Genomic DNA, 26,585 nt, shown 5'->3' on the forward strand with positions numbered 1-26,585 from the left:
ATTTGACACCCCCTGAAAATGCCGACCATCGGCCATGCTCTTTCCAGAGGCCAAGGTTTTCCTTACATTAGTCCCTGCCCAGATAATTCAAACCTAATTGCTTAGCACTTAGGTGCCTGACCACAAGAATGATGCCAATCACGACATTGGTGGCCATAGCAGGTAAACTCTGCATATTTCCTACGTTTTTCCAGAGTGTCAAAACTTTATGACTGCCACATACTCGTCTTAATGAAATCAGGTATGCACTGGATTAGGTTTAAGGCATTTTACCACTGGGTAAATACTGCTACGTATAGGAGCAGGACTTTCTTTTCTGCATCTTCAGGATGATAACATTCTGTCAGCCCCGTCAAGAGTGAATTAATGAAAGTTGACTGTACTTATGCACATTTATGATGTCGTTCAATAAGCAAGTCATAGCAATGCCTACAGTTACACAAGTAGCAGACAAAGAAATTCAGAGCTCGTCACTTGTTGGTTTGCACTTTTGAGAAGATACACTCAAGCTACTGTAACTGCAACAAAATTTCTGACAGCATATAAAACATAATTTCAAGTAGTGTAGATATGGAGCAACCTCCATGCAAAATATGATGCTTGAAATGCAAGCACAATACGTCCCATGTTAAGAACACCATTATTTCATACACTTGCAGACACTTTGTCTGCAATACCTTGTTCCTTGGCATTACCCTACCTACAATTCATCTTCAAGACTTCCACACCACATAACACAAGAACGCTTTTATACATATGCTACTCTTACATTCCGACAACAGTTCGACCTGTGATCACACATATTGAACAGTCTTTGCCTTCACGTTTGTCACGCGTGCCATTCACTAAACAGGCCTCAGTCAAACAAAACTGGATAGTGACACAGCAATCACTGCATAACTGAGATGCACACACCCGACAGTTGCTCGAGCATTCACACATGCTCACCGTACACCAACATAAAAGAGCCCCTCACCAAGTGACACTGCAAATTTCAGTTGTACGCTGGAAGTCGTAAAGGCACCATATCTAGGAAGCAGTTAACCGAAATGATTTTTCGAATAGGACTGAGCTGTCCTGTTATCGTGCCACCAAGAGGTGAGCATCAAGGAGTTAAAAGGTGAGTGCCCCCTTTTGGCGCGATTAGCATTCTCAAGTAGCATTTATTCTCTGCCTGCTTCCATACCGGTGCTAAGGGACCACGTCACATTCACGTGATGAGCCTTGCCTCCTTTATTTTTTCCCTCTTCCTTCTTTGCTGCACTGGGCATTTCAGGTGATGGCATTGGAAGGTCCACATTGGACAATTAACTGAAGTCACGTGCCACAGTCAGTGACAGCCAGTCAGCTGCCATGGCCAGTGACAGCCAGCTATGTGCCATGGTCAGTGATGGTCAGTCACATCAGTGATGGTCAGTGATGGTCAGACGCAGCACGCAGCAAGTCATCGAGTGTAGTCTCCGATATGCGAGACCATTGTTCTGATAAAACAAACTTCAGTGCTGAGAATGCCCTCTCCACACTGGCCTGCGTTACTGCCACACCAAGGACCACTTGCATTAATATAAACAGCTCCAGTTGCCACTACTTTAGTTCTTCGTTAAATTTCAACAGATCTTCGCTTTGAATTGCCTGCCTGAGATAAGCACTTTCCTGAAATATATATTTATGCTCACGTTACATGACCTTGGTTGTTCTGGATTGCTAACTTTTCCCTTGAATTGAAAACCGATACAAAATATTCCGGTTTTGCTTTAGAACGAAATAGTAGATAATGTTTCGGTGATGTTTTTGTTCTGGTCAAAAATATAGTTTATGTATTTTTTTTTTTGCTCCGTTCTGATACACTGCATGCCATGAACAGTGACGCTGCAAGTAGCACAACATGTGTAGAGGAATTTGAGCATACAAACTGAATTCTCGCACTTGAAGCATGGCTCCTTCGAGAAAAAAAAAAACGAGCAGCCTCGCATATGAAATTTCTACCTTTACATTCCGCACACCTGCTTCATACTTAGTAAGTGCAATCACCACTGCATGATATATGCACTGTGCTAGTTTGCCTGCAGTGGTAAAACTTTGTGAGGGGCACTTTTGGAGGAAGCTTTCTAACTCAACTTCTTGTGTTAAATACTTGGGAATGCAGAGATTGTTTTTACAAGACAACTGCTACACCAGATTTCATGGGGAATGTTGAATTTAGGAGAAAAAAAAACATAAAAGGCATATTTTTATTTTGGCCACCGTATTGTCATAGAAATCGTTAGAAAAAGCAAGACTGAAAAAAAAAAAACTCAGTTTAGAGTTCCGTGACACTGAAACAAGCAATAGTATGACATTCGTGTAAGCATCTATATTTCTCACTGAAATGTACAATTTTGATGCCTTACAAACTGTTCTGGTATATACGACTAAATTGGGAGCAGCACTTTACCAATTTGTTTACAACAGTAACAGTTTCATATAAGCTGCAAACACGCGCCCCACATTTTGTCTTTGACAGATGCAATCTACAAGACTGGGCTATCCGTTTCTGATGCATAATTACAATTTGTGAACTCTCATGCTTTTATTCTTAAAGGGGCCCAGCAATACTTTTCCAAGTATGATTATAATTATAAAAGCTGCGCTACATTTGCTGCGAAATACGAAGTTAGGAGGGAGACACTACTAACTGTCTAATGGATTCATCAAAAGAGCTTACTGCCTCATGAACTGGCTGCCGCAAAAATGTTTAGAATCCGTTAAGTACGAGCGTAGTTACAGGGATTTGTCGCACGCTTCAAGCGCATTCTCTCTCCTTCTGTACTAGTGAGTGCACTGAAAGCTACGCTGCGAGGGGGATCACAACGGGGCAAGAAGGTGCGCCCCTTCGTCAGAGCGTGTCATGACCTTAGCACTTTCTTTTAATTCTTTTCTTCGAATGCACGGCTTACTTTTAGTGTTATCTTAAGCGTACACGGTGGCATCGTGCGGTGGCCACAGTAACTGTGCAGCTCACAATGCTCAAATCAGCCAACAGCCATGGACTTCGGGTACATGGCACAGTAATTTGGGTATATGGCATCATTTGTAGAGAGAAGAGGGAGCGACCTTTAGCTGATTTTAAGAACTAATTGTAAATTCCAGGCCGCGTGCTGCGTTATAATGTTTCGCTCGCGTGTTCTCAGGAGCATCGACTAACGATCAGCAGCGTTTTCTGACCATGCTGAAAAAGTGCTGCAGGGCCCCTTTAAGGAACTTGCTCATTTGTGGTAATTACAAAAAAAAGAAAGAGGCATTACATAAAAATTCTGCTTCCTAGTATTGGTAGAATTCAGCTTCCCCTCTAAAAAGCGAAAATTTTGATTTAAATCATGGCAACAAAGTCAAGAGCTTCAATCATTTTTTTGCTTCTTACTGGCATCACCTCAGCAACTTCAGTTGCCGAGATATCTAGCATTAATCTTTATTCCTGTTTCTTACAAACCTAGTCAAACATTATAAAGCATGCAGTGAATTATATTGGACACATCAAATCTTCTTGCTTGATCCCTTTCTTAATTACAACTTTTTGGCTTTCCTTGAGGAGAAGCAGGGTGGCTGTGAATTTTTCCATCACAAGGATACATTTTAGGTCTTCAAGGTGTTCTGACACCAATTTTCGAAGCTGAGTTTGCTCTGCCATAAAAATCTCCCGTAGGCTGAGACAGCTCTGAGCAAGTGTGAAGCTCAGTAAATGCTGATAAGATATTTTATTCCGACATTAAAGGGACACTAAAGGCAAATAACAATTTATGTCAGAGTGAAAGCTCAATGTATGACAAAGTCTAAAATGGCAATATTATCAACAGCAGTGCCCCACTTACCGAGAAATTAAGCTAAATGTATCACATGATGAGCGCCACGAGTGGGACATTTTCGAAGTGACCCCGATGACGTGTGAGAGTCTGAATACAATTAATCACTAGTAATCAAACTAGCTGCAATAAGAAAAGAACCTTGCGTGCATCAAGAGATGTAATAAAATGCTGCTTGTTTGTTTCTGTTTGATTCATGGAAAAAAAAAAAAACCTCTTTGGCGTTGCCATGGGGAACAGCGCGTGTGGTTCAAAAGTTCCATTTTCGCCGAACTGTGCTTCGCCCAGCGCCCTGCTTTGCTCATGCGGTCGCGTCTCAGTGGTAGTTTCAGTATCGCGTACTGCCGCACGTGTTTTGCACGCTCATAAAAGTCGCTCTGACAGAAAGTTCGACAAAATACCACATGCATGTGATGTTACCGGATGCCCGAATGGTGCACGCCGCCAGTGCACGTCGCTGCGCAGTAAAGGCGGGCAACGTTGGGCACGGCAAGAGTGGCATGCGAAATACCGCTTTCAGGCAGGTGATTTGAAGTGCGCTAATGCAATGCGGACCACTAAAACGTGATTTTATTTCAAAATAAGCACTTCCTTGGCATAAAAGTAGCACTACGAGGTTTTTGGACCGCTATTTCAACAATCAACGTCGACTTAATATTTGCCTTTAGTATCCCTTTAAAGTCAATTTTCGCATGGCGCACCTACTTGACATCGACACTAGCGTGACGCCATGCTACAGTATCAATTCTGGTGTGGCTAGTTGTGTTGATGTCAGGTACCAAAACATACAAAATAGCCGCTTGCGTGTTGCTAACGGAGCCACGGTGTGCAGCGATCGTGGAAAAGTCACGATATGTTGCGCGAGCACAGGACGACAATCTCATGCCATGACGCGACATCAGGGTACAGCAGGAACTGAAACTAGCTTTTAAGAGCATGTTGTAATTAATTTTTCAGGGCACACTGACACCTACCAGTACATTTTCTAGGCTCTTGAGGGCTTGACCTTACATTTGATGCAAAAAAAACAGCTGAAAATTTTCGTGTCATTGCCCCTTTAAAACATTCTGTGTAGAGAATCACAAGTTCCATAATAATAACTCTTGCTGTTTTACATGCGAAGACATGATATCATAATGAGACGTGCCTTAGTGGAGGGCTCCAGAAATTTTGAGGGCCTGGGGTTCTTTAACATGCAGCTAAATTTAACTACACGGGCCTCAAGTATATTGCCCCTATCGAAATGCAACTGCCTTGGCCAAGATTGAACCCGTCTTTAGGGTCAGCAGCTGGGCATCATAACCACTGTGCCACCACAGCGGCCAGTCATAAGTTTCTTAAATATAAAGTCTCCTCCACCTTTAATCAAGTTGACTGTTATGTCGTCTTCTCTGGCCGTCTTTCCGTCAATTTTAGGTACCACTAAATAATAAGTTCCTTATATAGCTTATCGAGTAAAATTTTTTAATATAGCTAAAATTTCAATTGGGCATTCAGTCCAGAGCACCAACTCAACAAAATGTGGGCAGAAATAATCCACACCAGTCTCCCGAGATGGCCTCAGAAATACCTCTGGTTTACAACAGTCAACCTGCATACCACAGGCCAATTCATCCACCAAACTTTCCTTCAACAAATTCATACAAATTCAACCAAGTTTTCTCACACGCTAATGAAAAGCTCTTTCCCACGTGGTGCAAGCAAACACACAGTCTTTTCCTTGCAGCCACTTCTGTCATGAGCACTAAGCCGAAGACAGAGCCGGTCCCACGGGCTCGTAGCGCACCACCGACTGCCGTATGGCTGTAGCCGTCGTGTTGTGGGTCTTGCGGAGGTGTCTGGAAGCTGCGCCCGTACTTGCAAAAGAGCGCGGACAGACGGGACACGAGAATGGCCGCAGCACAATGTGCGCCCGTTCGTGGCCTGCCAGGCCTGCTCGGGACTGAAAGCTGGCTCCGCACTGCTTGCAAATGTGTTGTACCTGTACCGCTGGCTTATCAGTTCCGCCCGCTTCGTCGGTGCCACCTGGTAAAAAATAATGAAGAGCTTCACATGCACAGTTTACGTTTACACGACGTGTAAAGTGAAACCGGCGTGGCACAGCAAGTGCGTACATTTCCCAAGTGACTCACACTCAAGTTGAACACCATTCCACTATCGCTTATCAGTATTTTGCCCATTATCACTGGTTTTTTGTGCCCAATAGCACCATTCTACTACTCTTCTCACCTTCCTTCACCACTGCGATATGTGTGGCGCACAGAGGCCCTTCCTGTTACAGGCTAAGTGAAGCAAAAATTCATGACTGCTGTGGAGATAGGCAAAAATTCATGACTGCTGTGGAGATAGGTTTAGCGCAAAGCTTACCCTACGAGGCGACCGTGAAAAGACGCGACGTTCTCGACTGCCGCAGCGAACAAAGACGCTACGGCCGGGTTCGTCGACTCCGGCACGGCACAGAAAAGGCACTCGAGGCAGGATATCAACAAACAACATGGGTTTATTAACCCAAGATGCAGCACAGTACAACAGTCACGGGCTTGCAGGCCGTAAAGGGAACTCCGCAAGACCGATCGAGTACGCTTGCCGGCGGTGCTACGACCATCACACAAAGGGCAGCAGTCGAGCGCACTGACGAGAAGCCGCCTGCCAGAGCAGCGTGTCAACCTCTCGTGCCGGCCTGAGTGCATCTGACGCGGGCAAGCCTGCGCCAGACAGAAGCGAGCTCAAGGGGGAAGGGGGTTGTCACTGGTGGCCAATGAGGACAGGCGCAGCGCAGTGATGTAGGCTAGCGGGGTGGCGTGAGTATGTCAAGACATGGGCGGACGCATGCCCGCGCGCCGGGAAGCTGACACATGGCTCGCACCAGGCAAAGAGGCCTGGCGCTGCCGCCGTGGTCGCCATACTGCCGATTAACAGTGGTTCCCGGCGCTCGAGCCGCGCGGGGCCAGCACACGCGCTAGCTAGGGAACGAGGCGCCAAAGGGGAGGGCGCGCTCGATTCCCACACTGCATAAAAGGTCTAGTTTCTTTCTGATTGTATAAATATGGAGGAGACTCTCTGTGTGAGATACGGGATTTGAAGAACATGAAGAAGCATCATGAAAGCCCATGAAAACAGTCATATTTAATACTGAAGCTGAAAAAAAAATGCGGCAGCATTACTGTTAGCCGAAATTGACACATGACGACATCACCTAGGATCTCTTCGGCATGGCCTCCGAGATACAGAGGGTGCTGAACAGTCCCAGAGGCAACGTGCCTGGACCTATGTCACAGTAACACACACCAGCTGCATGAGGTCTGTTTAACCTAAATGCTATGTTGTTGTTGTTCAGAAGATACCGTATATTGCTGATTATAAGTCGACGTTTTTTTCATAAAATGACCTTCCAAAATTTGGGGGTCGACCTATAATCGGTGTCGACTTATATGTGGAATCGTAAAGTCGACTTATCTGTGGGGTCCGACGAAAGGTCATCGCCCTCGGATTTCCTGCTATTCGACGCATCGATAACACCAGCCGCAGAGGCAGTGGAGTCGCGGCAACAGCTATCTCCCAACGCGTGCGTGCCACTTCCGGAGCCGGACATTTTTGTGATCTGCCACGACGATCGCAAAACTATAGCGAAACCACGCGACATTAATGCGAACCGCTTGGGAAACACGGTCTCGAAAGCAGCATTTCAAACCTTTGATAGAGGGCGAACGATGCTCTATGAATAAAGAGGAATTTATCTTGCGATGCGCCCTGCAGTTTTGTTTTCATACAATAGAAACAATTCGTTGACAAACCATCGGCGTTGCACAGAAAAGCTGGCAGCGCCGTGCGGGCTGGCAACACATTGCGGGAAACTAAACCACATGACCAATCACATGCGCCCACAAGCGTCTTCACGTCTTTTTGCACTCATGCCTGTTCGCCATTTCTGCATTTCGCTTCGCTTGCGAGCAGTGGTGTGCGCGATTTGCGACGCTGCCAAATGGACACCAAGATGCCACCGTTACGCCGGCAACAGTACAGCGCTTCTTTCAAGAGGCAAGCGATGCTCTACGCAGAGTCGGAAAGCAACGTTGAAGCAGGGCGCAAGTTTGATGTGTCGGAAAAGTGCATGAGGGAATGGAGAAAACAAAGGACCAAGATCTTTGCGTGCGCTGCTACACGCCGTTCCTTTCGTGGACCGAAGTCTGGACGATACCCTGCCGTTGAGGAGGCGGTTCGAGATTGGGTTCACGACCAGAGAAGCAAGAGCCTGAGTGTTTGCTACGATGATATTGCTGCGGACAGCCATCAAAAGACCATTAGGCTGAAGACGACGACGACGATTTGGAGACTGTTGTGTGCCGCTGCCTTGCCCGAGCACTCTCCTGTAAATACACTTGTTTACAGGCTCTAGTCTTCGTCTCTTCACGTAACAATATTGAAGTAAAAGCACGTACTGCCGCGAAGGATATGTGCATCCCGCAAACAGAGTTCAACGTATCCAAGAAATGGGTGAACAATGCCTGGTATGGACTGCCAACCTACATGGTCCGTGTGGCATTTTCCACGTGCGGCATCTCAGCACCACCGGCACTCGTTCCGACGGCGAGCAGGAGCAGTGGCTCACACGATGGCAATGACCGTGACTGCGTCCTTCTCTCAAGCGATGACAAGTCGTAAGCGATGTTTCACCGGAAAATAAATGTTTCTTTGCATCACTCCCTCTTCTGAAAAACTTATTGGTGAGCTATGGCTGCAGCATGAGGCGGTGTTCAGAGTCAACTTTTTTTCCCCTAGAAGGGGTTGCAAGTTGGGGGGTTGACTTATAGTCGGCAATATAAGGTAAATATGCAAGTACACGCCTGGCTGCTTTGCCAGGATTGCTTAAATCATATACACTGCTTACTTAGCCAAAGTGAAATTTCATAGCAGCTTGCCTTTAAACCAGTGTTGCTTTAATTTTTGCCAGGCAGGAAAAGGCGATCCTCATATACCTTCTCATGCCTGTCCTCTCCACGACTCTCACATCTCCTAACGTTTGACTTTCACATGTGACATGCAATCGTTGATATTGGTGTTGCAATTATGTGCCTACATGCCGGAAACAGTTGCACAAGTGTTCCTGATGCTAGGCACAGTCACAGCATAGCTCAAGAGCAACATGCTTCCTGCACTTTGACTGCAAGACATGCATGCTTTATGAGAATCTGCCTCACAAAAGACTTCAGCGTGCGAGACTTGTACGAATGAACACACTTGTTCAGACACACTTTTGTTCGCAAGGACCACACTTGCAAATGAAGGCATCGGCACTGAGCAAGGGTTAACCTTCACTAGATAAACCTTAACTTCGCTTACAAAGTCTAGTTCTCATGGCACTTCCTTGGCATTTGATCAATCGACGAGCTTGATTGATGAACCTTTTATATCAGAAGATAGCAAACATGTTGTACAGAAGCAGTGAAATGCCATTTTTCTATGTTATTGCTAGCGTGCGTGCCGTGCCCCTGGTCACCGAGAGCAGCCTTAGATGCCACGATTCTTGTTTAACAATCTTTCACTAACTGCTTCAATTCGGCCAGCGCAGATGTTTATTGAGAAATACCATTCAGCTGTACTCTTTCCATGCATGCGAGCTAAGAGTTCCACTTTTTCAAAGCTGGTGGTTTTTATAAAAAGGGTTGATGTCAATAACTCAATGACACTGAGGTTTCTAAATGATACAAGGAGTTTATTTTACATATTTTCAACTGGATTAAGGAGCTAAAAGAGGATCAGTCATCTTTTGTTGTTCGAGCGTCTCTGCTCGGTTGCAGAGTCTGAAGAGCCGGCCACTCTCTCTCTCTCCCCCTTTCTTGTTGTCAGTGCTGTCCGGTCCAGCAAAAGGTCAGTAAGCCCAGCCATAATCCCATTCAGAGGCAGATTGCACAGGTGTCCCAACCACCCCAACACCCCCGTGGGAAAGCAGGTGTCGGCCAGAGACACCGCAACGACCCGAGCGAAAAGGATTATCTTTAACAGTGGCATACTAATGGCCTGCTTCAACACTTGTCGAGATATGCATTCAAGCTGATTACTTAGACTAAGCAACATGCACAATAACATGACAATTATGATACGAAACTTTGAGCGCAAATAAACAACGCAGGAAGAAGAAGGGAAACGCATACCACAAGCACTTGTTGTGTGTGTTTCCTTTCCTCGGCCTGCGTAGTTTATTTCCGCTCAAAGTTTCATATCATAATGCGATACTAACTAGCCCGCCTAGCTATCCTTAAAACATGTCAATGCTGATGTGCATGCCGTTACCTATGCACCTTATTTTATTTACCCTAAGTACTTACAGAAAGCATTATAAAGGGTGGGGTGTAACACAACATAAAATATAATGTGCATATCAGGAAACATAAAATAATGAAAGCAATGGTAACAACAGCAACAAAATAATGCTCTCATAGAGCATAGAGAAGCTTAATAAATAAGTAATAAGTTTAATGGCAGTAAGTAAAAAAAAATAAACTCCAACAACTTGCAAAACAATTCTTACCTTCGCCATCACCACCATGTTCAGATGCCTGCTGTCCTCTGCTGTTCTTTGCTGGTAGGGTACAAAAAGATTGAGTGCATTACCAGACGTACAACTTCATAGCTTTACTTACAAAGCAAGAGCTTTTTACCTCATGAAAATGCACGGTGTTCACATCAAAGGGCCCCTCACCAGGTTTGACAATTTTGAGCTAAAGAGCGCAATGCATACACTGGGCGTTCACGATCACGTCTGCCAAAATTTGCAACGTTATGCGCCGCGGAAATGGGTCAAATTTCAAGGTGAACGCTGCTTGCCCTTTCTCTCGCGGCCGTGCGCGCAGAGAATGAGGGGATGACGTACATGAGAAAATGGCCCTACGTAGACTGTGCTCCGACATCGCCAACAGTAGCACGTGACACTGCGATAATTATTTGACACGACATGTGTAGTCTGTGTAATTTGTGTAGTCTGTGTAATAATAAAACTTGAGAGAAATAATGAGACACACAAAGGGAATGTGTGCATCTTTTTAAAATTTTTTTTTTCGTGAATTGCAGCGAGATGCGGGGCTAATGTGACCCCATTTCCCATGCGTTCGTGTCCTCACGCATCGAGCAGACGCCAGCCCTGGAAATGAAAGTAATGTTCCGGCACGTTCGAGCATTCATTATGCTCATTTATTCTACTGCGTCTACGTAAACGTTAATGCGGCACTGGCTCATGATACCGCCACTCTCGTGCCCGTACAAATGTTGCAACTTTTATGCCTGTCCCGCAGAAACAGCAATACACCACAGAGAATGCCGACACAATGCCCACAGCCGCTACATAAAAAAAAAGGTAGCGGCAGTGCAACGCCGCTCGCGTGCGCGGGCTGGCTCGGGCACGTCGTGCGCACGTGACCATGCATGTGCATGACGTGTCCATGCGTATGTGTCAAGTGAAGAGGGCAGGGAAGGGATTTGGCTTGCAAAGGGTACACGGGGCGAGTGGCAAGGGTTTGAAACTCCCCTCCTCGCATCACGGTTTCGCGCCGCTATGGTGACAAATTATTGTTTTTCTCAGCTCGTAATGAACTGATTTGAAAAATTCTTGTGGCATACTGCTCTTCATTCAGCACACAACAACCTTCAGCGTCTAACTAAAATTTGCTATGTGGCCTGGTGAGGGGCCCTTTAAGAAAAACCTTGCAGTTTCTCCCAAAATGCAAAGCTATAACAGCTGGTACATTATTAAGGGGAGTAGGAACAGCACTGTGTTATGCGCTGTTTTCTTACCACATAATACTTAAATTGGCACACTATGCACAAGACACTGCTTTAATCTCATACCGCGTAACAAAATTTGTGTTCAGGCTCATCTCCAATCAATTTTTGTTGCAGGCAATGATTGAAAGAACATGGTATTAGTCATGTATCTTTTCTGGGGGTCTTTGAACAGCCAAGTTTTCCAACTGAATCAAATATGCATTGAAAAAAGATCATTTCCAAATAGCTAGTCGAATACAGAATGTTTCATTTCTAAAAACACTCAAACATGAAGTTTGCATGGAGTCCTCTTGTTATATATGAAAAAGCCTATTTACCTGCATATAATGTGATTCACAAATCAACGGCCGATCAACTGAAAAGCTTATAAATAAGAAACAACTGCTTTTAGCGTTCTCGTATACCACGATGATGAAGCAAGCAAAATAAAAGGAGAAAAAAAAACACAGGGCTAGATGCCCTTGAAGTGTTGAGTTGGTACAAATATCTTTATTTCTCTGAATTTGTACTGACCTAGAATAAAATTGGAGCACACTGAACATGAACTGAACCAGTATTTTTTTGAAGTCGACACCTGTTTACAATAAATGACTGAAAAATTTGTTTCCCTTATGTGTTCACTCCGGAAATGTTGAACCCTGCATAGCAGCCACAGTTTTTATCCAGCAGAGCCACTTGGAACAATTCTCACTTGGATTGTCCTCTTTTCATTGAGACAACAATATACATTGCTCCCACTTAAACATTAAAAATAAATAAACATTTAGCAATTTAAAATAGTGAGTTCTTCAACCAAACAGCACAGACTATTCGATCTATATTCGAAATCTCGAGCATATACACAGCTCTAGTGATTTTGCTTCAGTCTGCGTCCTTGCTTTCTAAAGGGACACTAAAGTGAAACAATAAATTAGTTTAGACTAATAAATTATATACTCTGAAAACTCTAGTGTCAATAGTTTCACAACCATAGGCTTATCAATAGATGAGGAAATCGATGTCAAAAGTTTCACTTTCAAATTTCCCGCCCATATCTCAGGTGGTGACGTCAGGAACTTCGACGCATTTTGGCCACATTGGCTCAACGAAATTTCCTGAAACTTATGTTAGGTCTCTGGCTCCCTCAGATGACAATGTACACAAGTTTTACTCATGGTGAACTACGTGGGCCCAAGTAGATGCCGTCAAAATCTATGCCATCATGGCAACTGGTGTGGGAACTTCAAGGTGACGTCGCCACCCACATTTTCTTTTTGCGTGTTTTTTCGCTGCGTGGGGTTTTCGATATCGTGAAAGAGTAATTTTTATAGGCTTGTGCGAATATTCGAGCACTTCGAATATTCGAACTAATGTTACAGTATTCGAATTCGCTTCGACATGAATTTAAATTATTGGAAATTTTAAAGTATTTGAAATGAACGAATAGATATATATATATAAACCGCATGCAACCCCCTGTAAAGGTGGTTACGCTGCAGTGGAGGGGTGCTATATGGTGAATACTACACCTATCCAGGGGAAATCCGATCTGCCGCGAAGCCCCGCTTCCAGGTTAAATGAACATATTACCCTCACATTGATTCATCATTTTTAAGTTTAAAAGCTCGTTATACCGGTTTATATGCTCTAAGTATAGTAAATGTTAAAATGTAACTTATTTTGCAGGTTATCACTTGCATCCTATCGAAAGTCACATCCTGCCACTACTCAAACTTGCTTCCACTTCCCTTTGAACCAAAAAGAATGACATCTGCACATGCCTTGTTTCAAGTTTAAAAAATATTGTGCAGGTCAGTTGGGTTATGACAGATATGCTAATTTTTCTTTATAATATGTGATATATATTATTTGAATTCGCTTCGAAATTATTAGATCAAATCACTATTCGCTTCGAATTCGCTTCGAACCTGAAATTTACTATTCGCACAAGCCTAGTAATTTACTAATACGAGAAAATATTTTTTTTCTCTCTTTAGTGTCCCCTTAAGCTAACACTCTTCAGAGCAATGTTTCAGTGGGGAAACATTGTGATTACGAACCCGAAACATGCCCCACAAGAAATAGTCGTTTGCCACAGAGAGAAGCAGCTTTACCCACCATTCTTCTGTGTATCCTTGGAGTGGATGTTGAGAAAGTGCCGCTTAGCAGCCGATGAAGTGCTGAATGCCTGCGGGCATGTTTCTGAAGGGCATGGAAAAGGTCGTTCTCCAGTGTGCGTGCGCTTGTGGGCAAGAAGGTGGGCCCTGTGCAAAACAGAACCATTATGTTATAATTTGGCTTACAGCAGGAGGCCAGCAAAGAAGAGGTAACAACTGACACAACACAAAAACATATCTTCAAACACAAAAGGAACATGTCATAAAAGAATGCAATGTCACACATACAAAGACTACATAAACAAAGAATTCGAGTTAGCACAGCGCTTACAGTTTATGGCTCGATGACACTGTCATGGTCATGCATCACCCGAGGGCATGCTCAACAGTGGCTCCTGTGCACTTGCAGACAGATGGTGGGCAACAGGAGCAGCAGACGACTCTCTTCGATGTTCCACAGGCACTGGCGCTTGACTAGGTACATCAAACAAGCACGGTTTGCCAACGTTGATGTCTGACCAGGCCAGTGTACCTTCTCCACTCCATCTTCCAGCTCCGTCAGGCTCCACTGTTCTTTGGCCAAAACATTTTGTTCACGTGTGACAGCGGCCACCTCAGGCTGCCACGCTCTCTGGCTGCCACACTTTCGGGGATGCTCTCACATGCAGCAGATTCACTCCCGCTGAGATGGTGGCGAGATGCTGTTCAGTTCTTCGCATGGATTTGACGTGCGGACGAGCTGACGTATAAAAGCTTACATACAAGAAAACTGAAGCTTGGGTGTATCATTCTAGTGCTCAGAAGTGTGAAATCAGATACCTAGCTCCACTTACTGTACGAACTAAAGTAAAGAAGCACTACCTCCATAGGCGTGCGCAGGGTTCCCCTTCAGGGGCGGTGAAGGTTCTTTGCAGCGCACCCCCCCCCTCCCTATTAAGTCAATGTATGGGGCAGACTTTGCGCCCCCCTCCCCTCACAGGTGACTAGGAGGGGCGGGGGTGTATGCAAATTCAGAGAAACTACATGACGGAGTTCTGAAATGATCAGAAGTGCTTGGTCTCTCATTTTTCATTTCACGTACGACTTCACAAGTTCTTCAATGTAATACAGTAAAATCTCATTACAGTAGAAGCTCGTTAATTCGACCCCCATTAATTCAAAAATCGGATAATCTGGCCATGTTATCTGGCCCCAGCAAGTATATGTATTGTTTAATGGCATGAAACTCCCGTTAATTTGTTTGTATTTGGCCGCAACCCTGCTAATTTGGATGATCCTTTGAGCGCACCAAGCACGAAGCACTGCAAATGCGTGATGCAGAGGAACAAGAACGGCATTTGCGAACAACCGAAATGGCCGCGGACCTTCGGAAAGGCTTGGTCGCTATCTATGATCACGTCAACAGGTCAAAGCTGCAACAAGCAGTAGTTTCGTTTTTGCTGTATGCCTTCACAACTGCGTAGTTGCCATCCATGACTGTGCATTAGTGAGCCAGGTTTATTCAGCAGCCGATGCGGTGCTCAGTAGTTTCATTTCGACTCTGGACGTTTGCCACGCGCGTGCCTTCAGAACTGTGTGGTCGCAATGATCGTGTCTTGAACGACCACGGTTTTGTCCACAGTGGACGCAGCACTCGGTAGCTTCGTTTTGACTTCGCGCAATGCACGCGCTACGTCACAAATTTCAAACATGGTGGAAGTTTTTGAAGACGAAGAGCTTCAGCCACGGTTCGCATGCTGGCACAGAAATCGCTTGCTACGTTGAGATGTGCGCACGATCAGTTGCCGGCCATTTTTCCGGCGAGAAAACTATTGTCACATGCGTGTGGCGGTGTTGGTGCTGACAGTGTGTAATAAGGGATGGGTTCAGCGCAGGTTTCGGCTTAAGACAGAGGAGTTTTGAGCCACGATCACGTTGAGAACGAACTAGTGAATGACAAAAATTGTGGCTTTTACACTGCTGTTACGCAACATAAGCACTGGATTTACGTATTCATCAAGAAAATTAAAATGCATTGACGTGATAGACATTTGTTTATTGTTTTCTTGATACTTTCGATAATTTGGCATTTGGTTAATTCAGACATTTTTTCCGGTCCCATGAAACCCAATTTAACAAGCTTTTACTGTAAATGGAAATCGCTTTAACAAAACTACTGCATAAACGGAACAATGGTGTTTTGATTGGTTGGTTTTGTATTTGGACAGCTCATATGCAGCCCCTCACGATTTGTCAAAAAATTCGTGAGCCATTGTACTCTGTTAAAGTGCATGACCAACTACGCGTTGAAGCACATGGCACAGCATTACTTAATTGAGTGTACGCTCTTCCACCTCAATTTGCATGGGCCAGAAGTGCAGTGCGCAGGTTATTTATTTATTTTAGGGGTGTGTGAATATTCGAATTTTCGAATATTTTTCGAATAGTGTTTGCTATTCGATTCGATTCGCACTGGAATTTTACTATTCGAACTATTCAAACTTCCCAAAGACAAATACAGTCAACGTCCGATTGAAAGTGACCCCTTCAGATTTTCAATAAGCTTCACCTCACTACACTCTTATATTGCGGCAAAGCTGCCTTTCAAGCTTCGTTACGGTCGAATTTTGCCAAGAGAGTTAACGTCCGATTGGAAGTGGTCCCTAGATTTTCAATATGCTTCACCTCATCACACCCCGGTATTGCGGCAAAGCTGCCTTTCAAGCTCCGTTATGGTCGAACTTTGTCAAGACACAACGTCCGATTAAAAGTGGTCCCTAAATTTTCAATATGCTTCACCTCATCATACCCCGGTATTGCGGAAAAGCTGCCTTTCAAGCTCCGTTACGGTCGAATTTTGCCAAGACACACTCAACGTCCCATTGGAAGTGGTCCCTAGATTTTCAATATGCTTCATCTCATCACACCCCGGTATTGCGGCAAAGCTGCCTTTCAAGCTCCGTTGCGGTCGAACTTTGCCAAGACACAGTTAACGTCCGATTGGAAGTGGTCCCTAGATTTTCAATATGTTTCACCTCATCACTTGCCAATATTGCGGCAAAGCTGCCTTTCAAGTTCTGCTACGGTCGCAAATGTACTCACTCAAGAAAACGCTGGTTCCAACATGAAGATGAAAGATGTGGCAGAGGTGGGGGATCAATTAATGCTGTTTTGGACCTGAAATTAGGGCAGGAAGTCCGAAAAATCGGAAGCCGAAGCTTTTTAGCATCCAAAATTTCAGATGTTCTTGTATATCGACGTCTACGAGGCAGATTTGGAACTCCAGACTTGAAGGGAGCGCCCTTTTGTCCGCCACATCAGTTTGGCTTCCACAGAAGTTGAAAGAGGAGGAGAGGCTGAGGAAATGGCATCTTTGCCTATCACGTGTAAAGTGTTGCACCAAATCATTTACATAAATACAATTAGGCCTCTACATTGCCTCATTCTTGATAAGACAACTATGAAACAGCAACTTGCTAGTGCTTCGTCAACCTAGCGAAAAGAAACGCTTTCATGTTGCTATCTCATAAGAATATGCTTAGGAATCCTCTCTAACTTTTTTTCTGCAATTTCGCTTCGAAGTATTCGAAAAATATTCTAGAAATATTCGAGAAATATTCGAAAAATATTTGATTCGATTCGCACTCACACTTCAATATTCCAATTCGCTTCGCACCCAAAATTTTGCTATTCGCACAGCTCTAAACTTATTTGTTTGTGTACTTCTTTATTAATTTAATTACTTCATTTAGTTATTTATACATTCATTTATAATTTTTGAGTTTAGCATGTGCTCCTTTAAAGCACTTCTACATCGATTTGCATGGGCCAGAAGTGAAGCACACAGGTTGTATGCTTATTTATTTACTCATTTACATTTTCCTGTTTATTATCTATTTGGTAACTAATTTATTTAGCCGTTTATTTAGTTTCTTCTTCTTGTTTTTAGTGGAGCAGTGATGAGTAGTGGGTTTTGCACAATTTCTGTGGCACATACCTGCCAGACCTTTTCCTGCCGAGTAGGGCGGAGTTACTAATCGCCCAGTCATATAAGGCTTCACTGTAGTATTAACAGAGGGAAACCGCTTGCCGATGCTGAGACAAGCCTTACCTGATGGCAAAGTTGAGGCCGCAGGTAAGGCATCGGAACGGGCGCTCGCCGGTGTGCACGCGGCCATGGCGTTTCAGGGCCATGGAGGAGAAAAAGCGCTTGCCACACAGCTCGCACGGGAACCGCCGTTCTTCCTCGTGGCTGAAGCGGTGCTCGACTAGGGTGCTCAGCTGCAGGTAGCCCTTGCCGCATACCTCGCAGACGTAGGGAGCCTTGCGACCGTGGCCCGATTTGTGGGCCATCATCTCCTTGTAGCTGCAAAAAGTACACGAGAAAGAAGAGTCTGCCAGCTAAACCTGTCATCATCATCATCATCATTGTCAGCCTGCTCTATTCCCCTGCAGCACGAAGACCTCTCCCAGTTTACCCTATCCCGTGCGAGCTGATTCCAGTTTATCCCTGCAAACATCTTAATTTTGTCACTCCATCTAACTCTCTGCCTTCCTCAACTGCGTTTCCCACCGCTTCGTAACCATTCTGTTGCCACCGGTTGCCTATTCTATGCGTTACCTGGACAGCCCAGGCCCATTTCTTTTGCTTGATGCCAACCAGGATATCTGCAACCCCTGTTTCTTCCCTGACCCATTCTGCCGTCCTCCAGTCTTTTCATGTTACTCCTAACATTTTACGTTCCACTGCACGCTGGGTGGTCCTCAACCTTTTCTCTAGTTGCTCTGTTATCCTCCATGTTTCAGACCCAATATCCATGAGAACTAACAGACAATAATGCCAAGGAAAGTATAGGGGATGTTACTTGTAATAATTGGGATATAAATGTGAAGAAAGTAAAGTGGACGAAAAGATAACTTGCCGCCAGCAGGGACCGAACCTGCGACCTTCGAATAACACGTCCGATGCTCTACCACTGAGCTACGGCGGCGGTCATCCCCCTGTCCACTTTATAGGGTATATATGGCATTTTAAACCTAGGAGTGTTAGCCAGCGCCAATCGTAGCCTTGGCGGTGAGCATGGAGCATTCTTTTTCTGCCTTTTTGGCGACACGTAGCACGTGATCTTTTTACGAGCTGGCAGCTGACCAATAATCCCTCGCATGCTACCGAAGGCATCAAGTCTGCCAGAACGAGACCCTTGCTATGAATGAAGGAAAGAAGATGACTTTTAAGGGCTCGTTTTTTCTTTGTTAGACACAATATTAATGAGAACTAACAGACAATAATGCCAAGGAAAGTATAGGAGATGTTACTTGTAATAATTGGGATATAAATGTGAAGAAAGTAAAGTGGTCGAAAAGATAACTTGCCGCCGGCAGGGACCGAACCTGCAACCTTCGAATAACGCGTCTGATGCTCTACCGCTGAGCTACGGCGGCGGTCATCCCCCCGTCCACTTTATAGGGTATATAAGAGGATTTTAAACCTAGGAGTGTTAGTCAGCGCCGGCGGCAAGTTATCTTTTCGTCCACATTACTTTCTTCACATTTATATCCCAATTATTACAAGTAACATCTCCTATACTTTCCTTGGCATTATTGTCTGTTAGTTCTCATTAATATTGTGTCTAACAACGAAAAACGAGCCCTTAATAGCCATCTTCTTTCCTTCATGTTTCAGACCCGTATGTTAGAACTCGGGGTATGCAGTGATTGTACAATTTTCGCTTAATCATACCGTATTTACTCGCGTAATGATCGCACTCGCGTAATGATCGCACTCCTAAATTTTGTCGTCTAAATTCGATTTTTCTTTTTCCCCGCGTAATGATCGCACCCCGAACTTGCCTCATCGATATGTCGTGTGCCAAGTCTAGCCGATGATCATCGCGTTTATCATCTGTCGAATGTTGCGTTAATAACTCTTCCAAACTCGCCAAGTGAACTGCACGCACCAAACATATTCGTAATTTTTGCCCACCGTTGGCGGAAACGTGCCATTAGGATTGCAGTAAAGGCAAATGCAGCAGTTTTCACAGAATGCCCGCCATGTGTTTTATGTCTGTGGCAGCTGAACGCGCCCATCTTTGTTTCTGTGATCTGAAAGCAGGCATCACTACGCTAATGCCGTAAATTTACTGATTTAAATGAAAGCATTCCTTATTTAGACAGAAGAGACTGTTTTGACGCGCGTGACGTACTCACAACCACCGTGACTGACGAAAGAAGAAAAAAAAAATGCGGTCGCTTCGCTCTGTGGGCCGCCATGTTTGTTTTGCTATCCCGCACTGTTACAGCGGCGGCCGCCTGTTGGTCGACCTGTTGTCATCCGCAGCAACAAGCTGCCGACGCATTCCCATAATTCCTGAAAAAGCTGTGTCGCCGCCATCCCAGTCGCTCGTCACGGCGTCACTCGCACCACGTTTTTTTGGCTGTGCTTTGTGATCGTCTGTTGAAGCACCGTTCACCATGGGGCGGTATGCGAGCTTTACTGCCGCGTTCAAGCTGAAGGCGCTTGATTACGCGCTAGAGCACGGAAACCGCGCTGCCGGCAGACATTTCGGCGTCGACGAAATCCGGATCCAATATTGGAAAAAACAGCGCGAGAAGCTCATGGCTATGAACAGCACGCGCCGGGCTTTCCGCGGACCCAAAACGGGCAAGTTCCCTGACATCGAAAAGGCAGTCCTCGAATACGTGAGGGACATGCGCAAAGATGGTTGTGCCGTGTCGTTAGACATGGTACGGACGCAGGCGCACACAGTTTCCCGGAGGCTGGGAATAGCCACAAAGGACTTCCGCGCCAGTTCCGGCTGGACGACACGCTTCATGCGGTGGAATGGACTGTCCGCCTGGAGGCGGCAGACGTCGTTGTGCCAGCGACTTCCATCCGCATACGAAGACGAAGGTCATCGATTTTCACAGGTTCGTCACGAGGATACGCCAGAAGAACGGTTTCCTGCTGTCACAGATAGGCAACGCCGACCAAACGCCGTTGACGTTTGACATGCCTCGAAGCACTACTGTGAACGAGAAAGGTGCTCGAAGTGTGCTCGTGAAAACATGTGGTGCGGAGAAGCAGCGGTGCACCGTGATGCTCGCAGTGACGGCAGACGGGCGGAAGCTGCCGCCGTACGTGATTCTGAAGCGGAAACAATTCCGAAGGGAAACTTTCCCCGTGGCATCCACATCCGCGTTCAAGCAAAAGGGTGGATGACGGCAGACCTCATGGTTGATTGGATAAAGACGGTTTTGGGGGCGAAGAGCAGGAGCACTTCTGCTTCCTTCACTTCTTGTGCTGGACAGCTTTCGGGGCCATCTTGTTGACAGTGTCCGTACCGAGCTGAAGGAGCGGCGCACGGAAATCGCAGTGATCCCTGGGGGTCTAACTTCGCTGCTACAGCCTCTGGACGTGTCACTGAACAAACCGTTCAAGGACAACGTCCGGAGGCTGTACGCAGAGTGGATGGCGGCGGGCGACCACGATTTCACGCCAAGTGCAAAATCAGGAGACCCTCCGTGGAAGTCTTCTGCTCATGGATTCTCGAAGCGTGGAGTACCATTTCCGACGAGGTGGTCGTCAAGAGCTTTAAGAAGACTGGCATTTCCAATGCGCTCGACGGGACAGAAGATGACCGTCTGTGGGACAGTGAAGACACTGCCGATTCCGACAGGGAATCGTGCGGCGACAACACTGACGCCAGTGAAGCTTCGGACTCAGAATGAACATTAGGGGGTCAGAGAGTTCAAAAATAAAAGGGCAGTGTTCCATGCATGTAGCTCCTGCGTAATGCGTGCATTTTATTACAAAGGTAAGCCTTACTCTACTTTTATTTTGGTTATGTTCATGATAGCTATCGTAAGAATTCAGATTAGCGACTTCTTTGCGTTTTCGGTGCTCAGAATATTGTTTCACGGAAAATTTACCCCGCGTAATGATCGCACCCCGAAGTTGGCGTCAATTTTTTTGAAAAAAAAGTGCGATCATTATGCGAGTTATATACGGTAGTGGCAGATTTCCTGACATTATTTGGGAGTGCCTGCCAAATGCGCTCCAGCCCATTCTTATTCTTCAGTGAATTTCTTTTTCATAAGGGCTCTCCTGCTTGTAGTTGTCCTAGGTATACATCATCTCGTATACACTCCAATGTCGAGTTTCCAATTGTGAACTCTTTTTCTTTCGCCAGGCTATGCAACATTATCTTCGTCTTCATCGTATTCATTTTTAGCCTAGTTTAATACTTCCTCAGCTTAATTCCTCAATAATCTTTTGCAATTCGTTGCTACTATTACTGAAGAGTACTACGTCATCACAAAAGCCACAATCTGGTTCTCACAACCATTTGACAGTTCAGTTCAGTTCAGTTTTATTTCCTTTTAGTTCATTGCATAGGTTGATTCTCTGGCTGATGCGACCGCACTCACAGACTTAAACTTAGTTATGCACCAAAGACCCCAAAGTTAAAAGTTAATGAAGCCCCCACTATCATATCTCTCATAATGTTGGTTTGGGACATAAAATCAAATGAACTAATGTTTTATAAGAAAAAGTCTTTTGAAAATTCTGGTTGTTTGATATGTTTTGGCATTATTTACTGTAACTGATGGCCTGATTTCTGGGTCTACATCCCCTTGTAGCTGCAAAAGGAACATGGGCAAGGGGAGTCTGCCAGCCAAATCTACCATCACAAAGTCCCAATCTGGATTCTCACAACCATTTCACAAGGTCTTTGTGCGGGTTCATTTTCTCGCTGAAACTGACCGAGTTGCAATAAGGGCAGAATGTTGAAAGCACCGCGCAGTCTTGAATTTGAAGAAGTGGCATCTGACATGAAAATAACTGTCATATCGAAAAATTCATTATAATGTGATTCGTAACACTGTATCCATGACAAGACTATTCCTAATTTACTTGGTTAGAACAGATAATTTATGTCCGTGTTCTTTATATTGAGGTTTGAGTGTAATTGTGCATCAAAAAATCCTAGGAGCAAAAGTTAATATGAAGTCCTCCACTATCGTATCTCTCATAATGTTGGTTTGAGACATTAAAGCGAATGAACTAATGCTTTAGAAAAAACCATTATTCCTATGAAAACTGGCACAAAAGGCAAGTGCAGCAGTTGGCAAACTCTGATTGTTTTGATGTGTTCTGTCATTATTATTGTAAATGACGCCGTAGTTTCCATTCTAAACCAAGCGAACAACGAGCAGTCACTGTACCTGCCATTGCAAATAAGTGCACCGGTTGTTGTTTTGTACTGTCACCAGCGCTCTTCAGGGGAAATAAGATCAATGCTTACCGTGAAATGCCGAGCAAGCGCCCCCACCCGAGCAAGGCGCTCTCCCCCCTCCTCCCTCCCGACCACATTTTTTTTTTAAGACGAGCATCGCTTGTGTAAAAAGAACCACAAGAATGAGCACACTGAATGCGTGTCTAATGTCGTCAACGAATTCCGTTGTCATGTGGCCGGTCGTGTACTGGTCATACCGGTCGCTGCTTCAATGGTTTGAGAGTGCGAGGAAGAATAAAAACAGTAAATAAATAAAGCGTATCATTAGAAACATGGATGGGCATTCTTTATTTTTAGCAGCTGTCCCGCCGCCATCTGAATTTCGGCCTGGGACCGAGCAAGCACCCCCCCTCCAAACCTGGTCTGATTATCCTTCACCATAGGTGGGGCGCTTGCTCGGCAGTTTTACGGTAGGGCTACATTCAGTCCTTCACAATGCAGTGGGATGTGCATTGCTGGGTTACTGGCAATTCTTAGCAACTAGCGCATTGAATGCTAATGACAATTAGTTTGAATTTGTATGCATTGCAGCTGTCGCTGTTTGACAGCCCTGAAGACTTGGTTCGACAATACGGAGCGGCCACAAATTGGCAACACCTGCTAGCTAATGGCAGTTGAATTCGTCAGCGTCACAGTTGTCACTGTTTACAGCTCCAAAGACTGGTTCTGTGACATTCTCTGCCTTTACCATTCTCTGCAATCGCAAGACCAGCATGCTTTGCATGCCTCTCCAGCCTGTACATTCAAATATGTTACACGAAGGAGTGCTGCTCAGCTTGATCTCAGTTTAGTTTCCGTCCTTTATAGCTCATATAAATTACTTTCAAATGTGTTGGGCTTTTATACCACCAGACGTGTGACAGAAGCATCTCAGCAATACAGAGTGGCCATTACCTAGAAATGGTAAAAAAAAAAACTGCCAGAGCCGGGCTTTTAGAAAACTGGCTCCAAGGCAAGAGAAATGCAGTCAGAGATAGCAGTGTACAGTTGGGAAACTTTCAAAGTGCAATAGCCTAACAAATACAGGGACACAGGCAAGAGAGACGATACCTGTATCAACCTGTACCTGTAGCAAACCTGTATTTGTTGCGCTATTGCACTATGAATTCGTACCACTAGCTTGGCTTTTCGTACTAAAACTTTCAGATACAGCGTAGGGTGGGCTCAGTTTAGGAAAAGCATTGGCAATAAAATCTCTCTAAGACAACGCTTTTGTCCACTGCGAACACAATGGAGGCATACGACAATGACAAACATGCCTTGAAGCTGAGCGGTAAGAAAGAGTTTCCCACTCACGTCATGAATGATTCCTGGCAGATAGAACACTTGAAAGGTTTCTCAGGCTGTGCATGCATCATCATGTGCTGCTCAAGGGTGTCCCGGCGAGTGAAGTGGGTGCCGCACTCGGGCGGGCAGGGAAGCAGCGCCTGCTGGCCACCTTCGTGAGTCCGGAGGTGTCTTGCAAGGGATGTCTGGTCGAGGTAATGCGCATCACACAGATGGCACGACAGTGGCCGGCGGGCATGCATGCGACGGTGCCGCGCAATGCTGGACCGCACGTATGTCTCGAACGGGCAGTCAGGGCATGTGTGCTTGATCCGTGGGCCCTCGTCCATTTCCTCCCCGAACTCGCGGAGCTCCTCATCTCCCTCCACCATCTCCACTGCAGCGATCACAAGAGGCACAGTGAGCTTTGTCGGTGGTGGACAACCAGAAGTTTTACATTTAGTGTCTCATCGTAATGCAAGACAAAGCGCACACTAACCTACAGGCATACACAAGAACCCAAAATAAGTTACAACTGAACGCAAGCAGTGTTTGTGATGTTAAGCTGGTTAGAGCTCTTGCACTGAGATATCAAATCTAAGTTCATATCATTAGAAGGCAGTGCTAGAATGAATACAAAACGAGAAGAAGACAGGACATACAGCGCATGTCCTTTCTTCTTGTTGTCCTTTTGATTCATTCTAGGCTGCCTTTTACATAATTATGAACCCAAACCAACATGCCCACCTATCTGTTATTCTAGATCTAAGTCTTCCTAGTGTGTAGGGTAACAGGGATACATTTCATGTTTCCGCACTGCCTCATTGTACAAGAATGCCACTGCTGCATGTGTGACGCCAAGCAGGGGCGTACGCAGAAATTTTTTTTCAGGAGGGGGCACCTCCTTGATCTGAAGTGGGGCGCAGGCAGATAGGGTCGAGAGTCATTTTGTGCTCTGCATGCCATGGCAAAAAAAATTTCACGGAGGGGGGGAGGCACCTCATGATAATGAGGGATATAAATATGAGAATGTGGTGTGATTGAGGTGGCTGATCATGCTGGCTTATGGCCACACAACGTCTCAGATGGGGATGAGGAGCAGCGAAGGTACTTAGAAACCTACACCATCAATATCCAGATGGCTGCTTCAATAGGCAGGCCTTTCGCATCATGTTGCATCTTCATCTATATGTTTTAGTTATTAAAAATGTTTTCTATGGAAATAAATATACAAAATATCACCTTTAGCATCTAAGATTTATACTACGAAAAACTGTGCAAACCAAACAGGGACAGGGCAGACCCCGCACAAGCGCAGTACAGTTACATACACAATCACAAACATGCCTTGAAGGTTACTGTTTTTTAGGTTACTGCCCTGTCCCTGTTTTTTTGAGCAGCTTTTCGTAGTAATGGAGTACCAACTCGCCCAGCGCTCAGTCCTTTTAAGTAAGATTTATAGTTTTTAAAATGAGGTTTTGACATTCACAACATCACATTCTGTAATGTGAATCAGCATGAAATATGATTATATTGCCGAGCCATCTTTGTGCGTGAGGAGGTCAATGAATTGTATATATATGATAGCATGTCTGAATACTATCATTACCCGTAACTGCAAACATAATGCAGTATACGTGCACTAGAAGAAAACCAGCAAGTGTTTTTCACTAGTTACCTTTGCAAATGATTCCATTTTCATCGTCTGAGCCATTGGCGGCGCCATTAATGTCAAAATCAGAGGCGTCATATTCAGCGGTGTCGCCACATCTCCGCCATCATGTTCAAGCGTACCTGTAAGTTCACATCATTTAAAGCACAACCCTCAAGATGTCCAGTGAATGTGCGTACAGATATGTGCATAGCCAATGACAAAGGAGAAAACAAATAAACTGAGAGAATAATTGTTGGAAATCTAGCCATGACCATCCCTCGTGAATCTTAAAGGGACACTAAAGGCAAATAACAATTTATGTCAGAATGAAAGGTCAATGCTTGGCAACGCCTAAAACATCAATATTACATGCAGTAGCGCTTTAGCAATGGAGAAATTAAGGTAAATGTAGGACACCATTTGCACCATCAGTAGGACATTCTGGAACACAGGCCCGATGAAGTAGTAGGTCCTCAGTATAATTAATCACAAGTACTCAAACTACCCATGACGGAAAAGAACACTTCAGTGCTTTACAAGACGGAATAAAATGCAACTAGTGCGTTTCAGTCCGATTCATGCAAAAAAGAGCTTCTTGACGTTACCCTTGAGAATGCCACAGGTTCCATTTTCTTTGGGCTGTGCTCTGCGAACGCCCCTTGCACCGTTTGCACCG

The 26,585-nt window shown here is 45.0% G+C and overlaps 4 protein-coding genes and 1 non-coding gene across 10 annotated transcripts in view; 2 read left to right on the top strand and 3 right to left on the bottom strand.

The window, feature by feature from the left end:
- Positions 1-26,040, bottom strand: part of LOC119393771 (zinc finger protein 595) — a 177,524-nt gene extending 151,484 nt beyond the window's left edge. Inside the window, exons 1-6 of one of the 3 annotated variants that reach the window (XR_007416373.1) lie at positions 25,934-26,040; positions 24,286-24,652; positions 17,805-18,059; positions 13,716-13,861; positions 10,369-10,419; positions 581-5,864 (exon numbers count right to left, since the gene is read on the bottom strand). Coding sequence is in view for 1 of the 3 variants with exons in the window: in XM_037660928.2 (XP_037516856.2) it covers positions 5,584-5,864; positions 10,369-10,419; positions 13,716-13,861; positions 17,805-18,059; positions 24,286-24,647 (1,095 nt within the window). In the remaining 2 variants the exon portion in view is untranslated. Of the gene's footprint in view, positions 1-265; positions 5,865-10,368; positions 10,420-13,715; positions 13,862-17,804; positions 18,060-24,285; positions 24,653-25,933 lie in introns of those variants that run through there. The other 2 variants (XM_037660928.2, XM_049416345.1) reach the window with 2 other exon arrangements.
- The window catches only part of LOC125758740 (zinc finger BED domain-containing protein 5-like), a 159,671-nt gene that overhangs the window by 126,789 nt on the left and 6,297 nt on the right, over positions 1-26,585 (top strand). The gene's annotated exons all lie outside the window — the stretch shown is intronic.
- LOC119393770 (zinc finger protein 425) overlaps positions 1-26,585 on the top strand; it is a 169,642-nt gene that overhangs the window by 111,892 nt on the left and 31,165 nt on the right. The window lies entirely within an intron of this gene.
- The window catches only part of LOC119393773 (palmitoyltransferase ZDHHC23), a 155,746-nt gene that overhangs the window by 81,776 nt on the left and 47,385 nt on the right, over positions 1-26,585 (bottom strand). The window lies entirely within an intron of this gene.
- Positions 18,613-18,684, bottom strand: Trnat-ugu (transfer RNA threonine (anticodon UGU)). Its single transcript has one exon. It is a non-coding gene; the product is annotated as a tRNA-Thr (tRNA).

The sequence above is a fragment of the Rhipicephalus sanguineus genome, chromosome 5 (assembly GCF_013339695.2).
Source record: "Rhipicephalus sanguineus isolate Rsan-2018 chromosome 5, BIME_Rsan_1.4, whole genome shotgun sequence".
Lineage (NCBI taxonomy): Eukaryota > Metazoa > Arthropoda > Arachnida > Ixodida > Ixodidae > Rhipicephalus > Rhipicephalus sanguineus.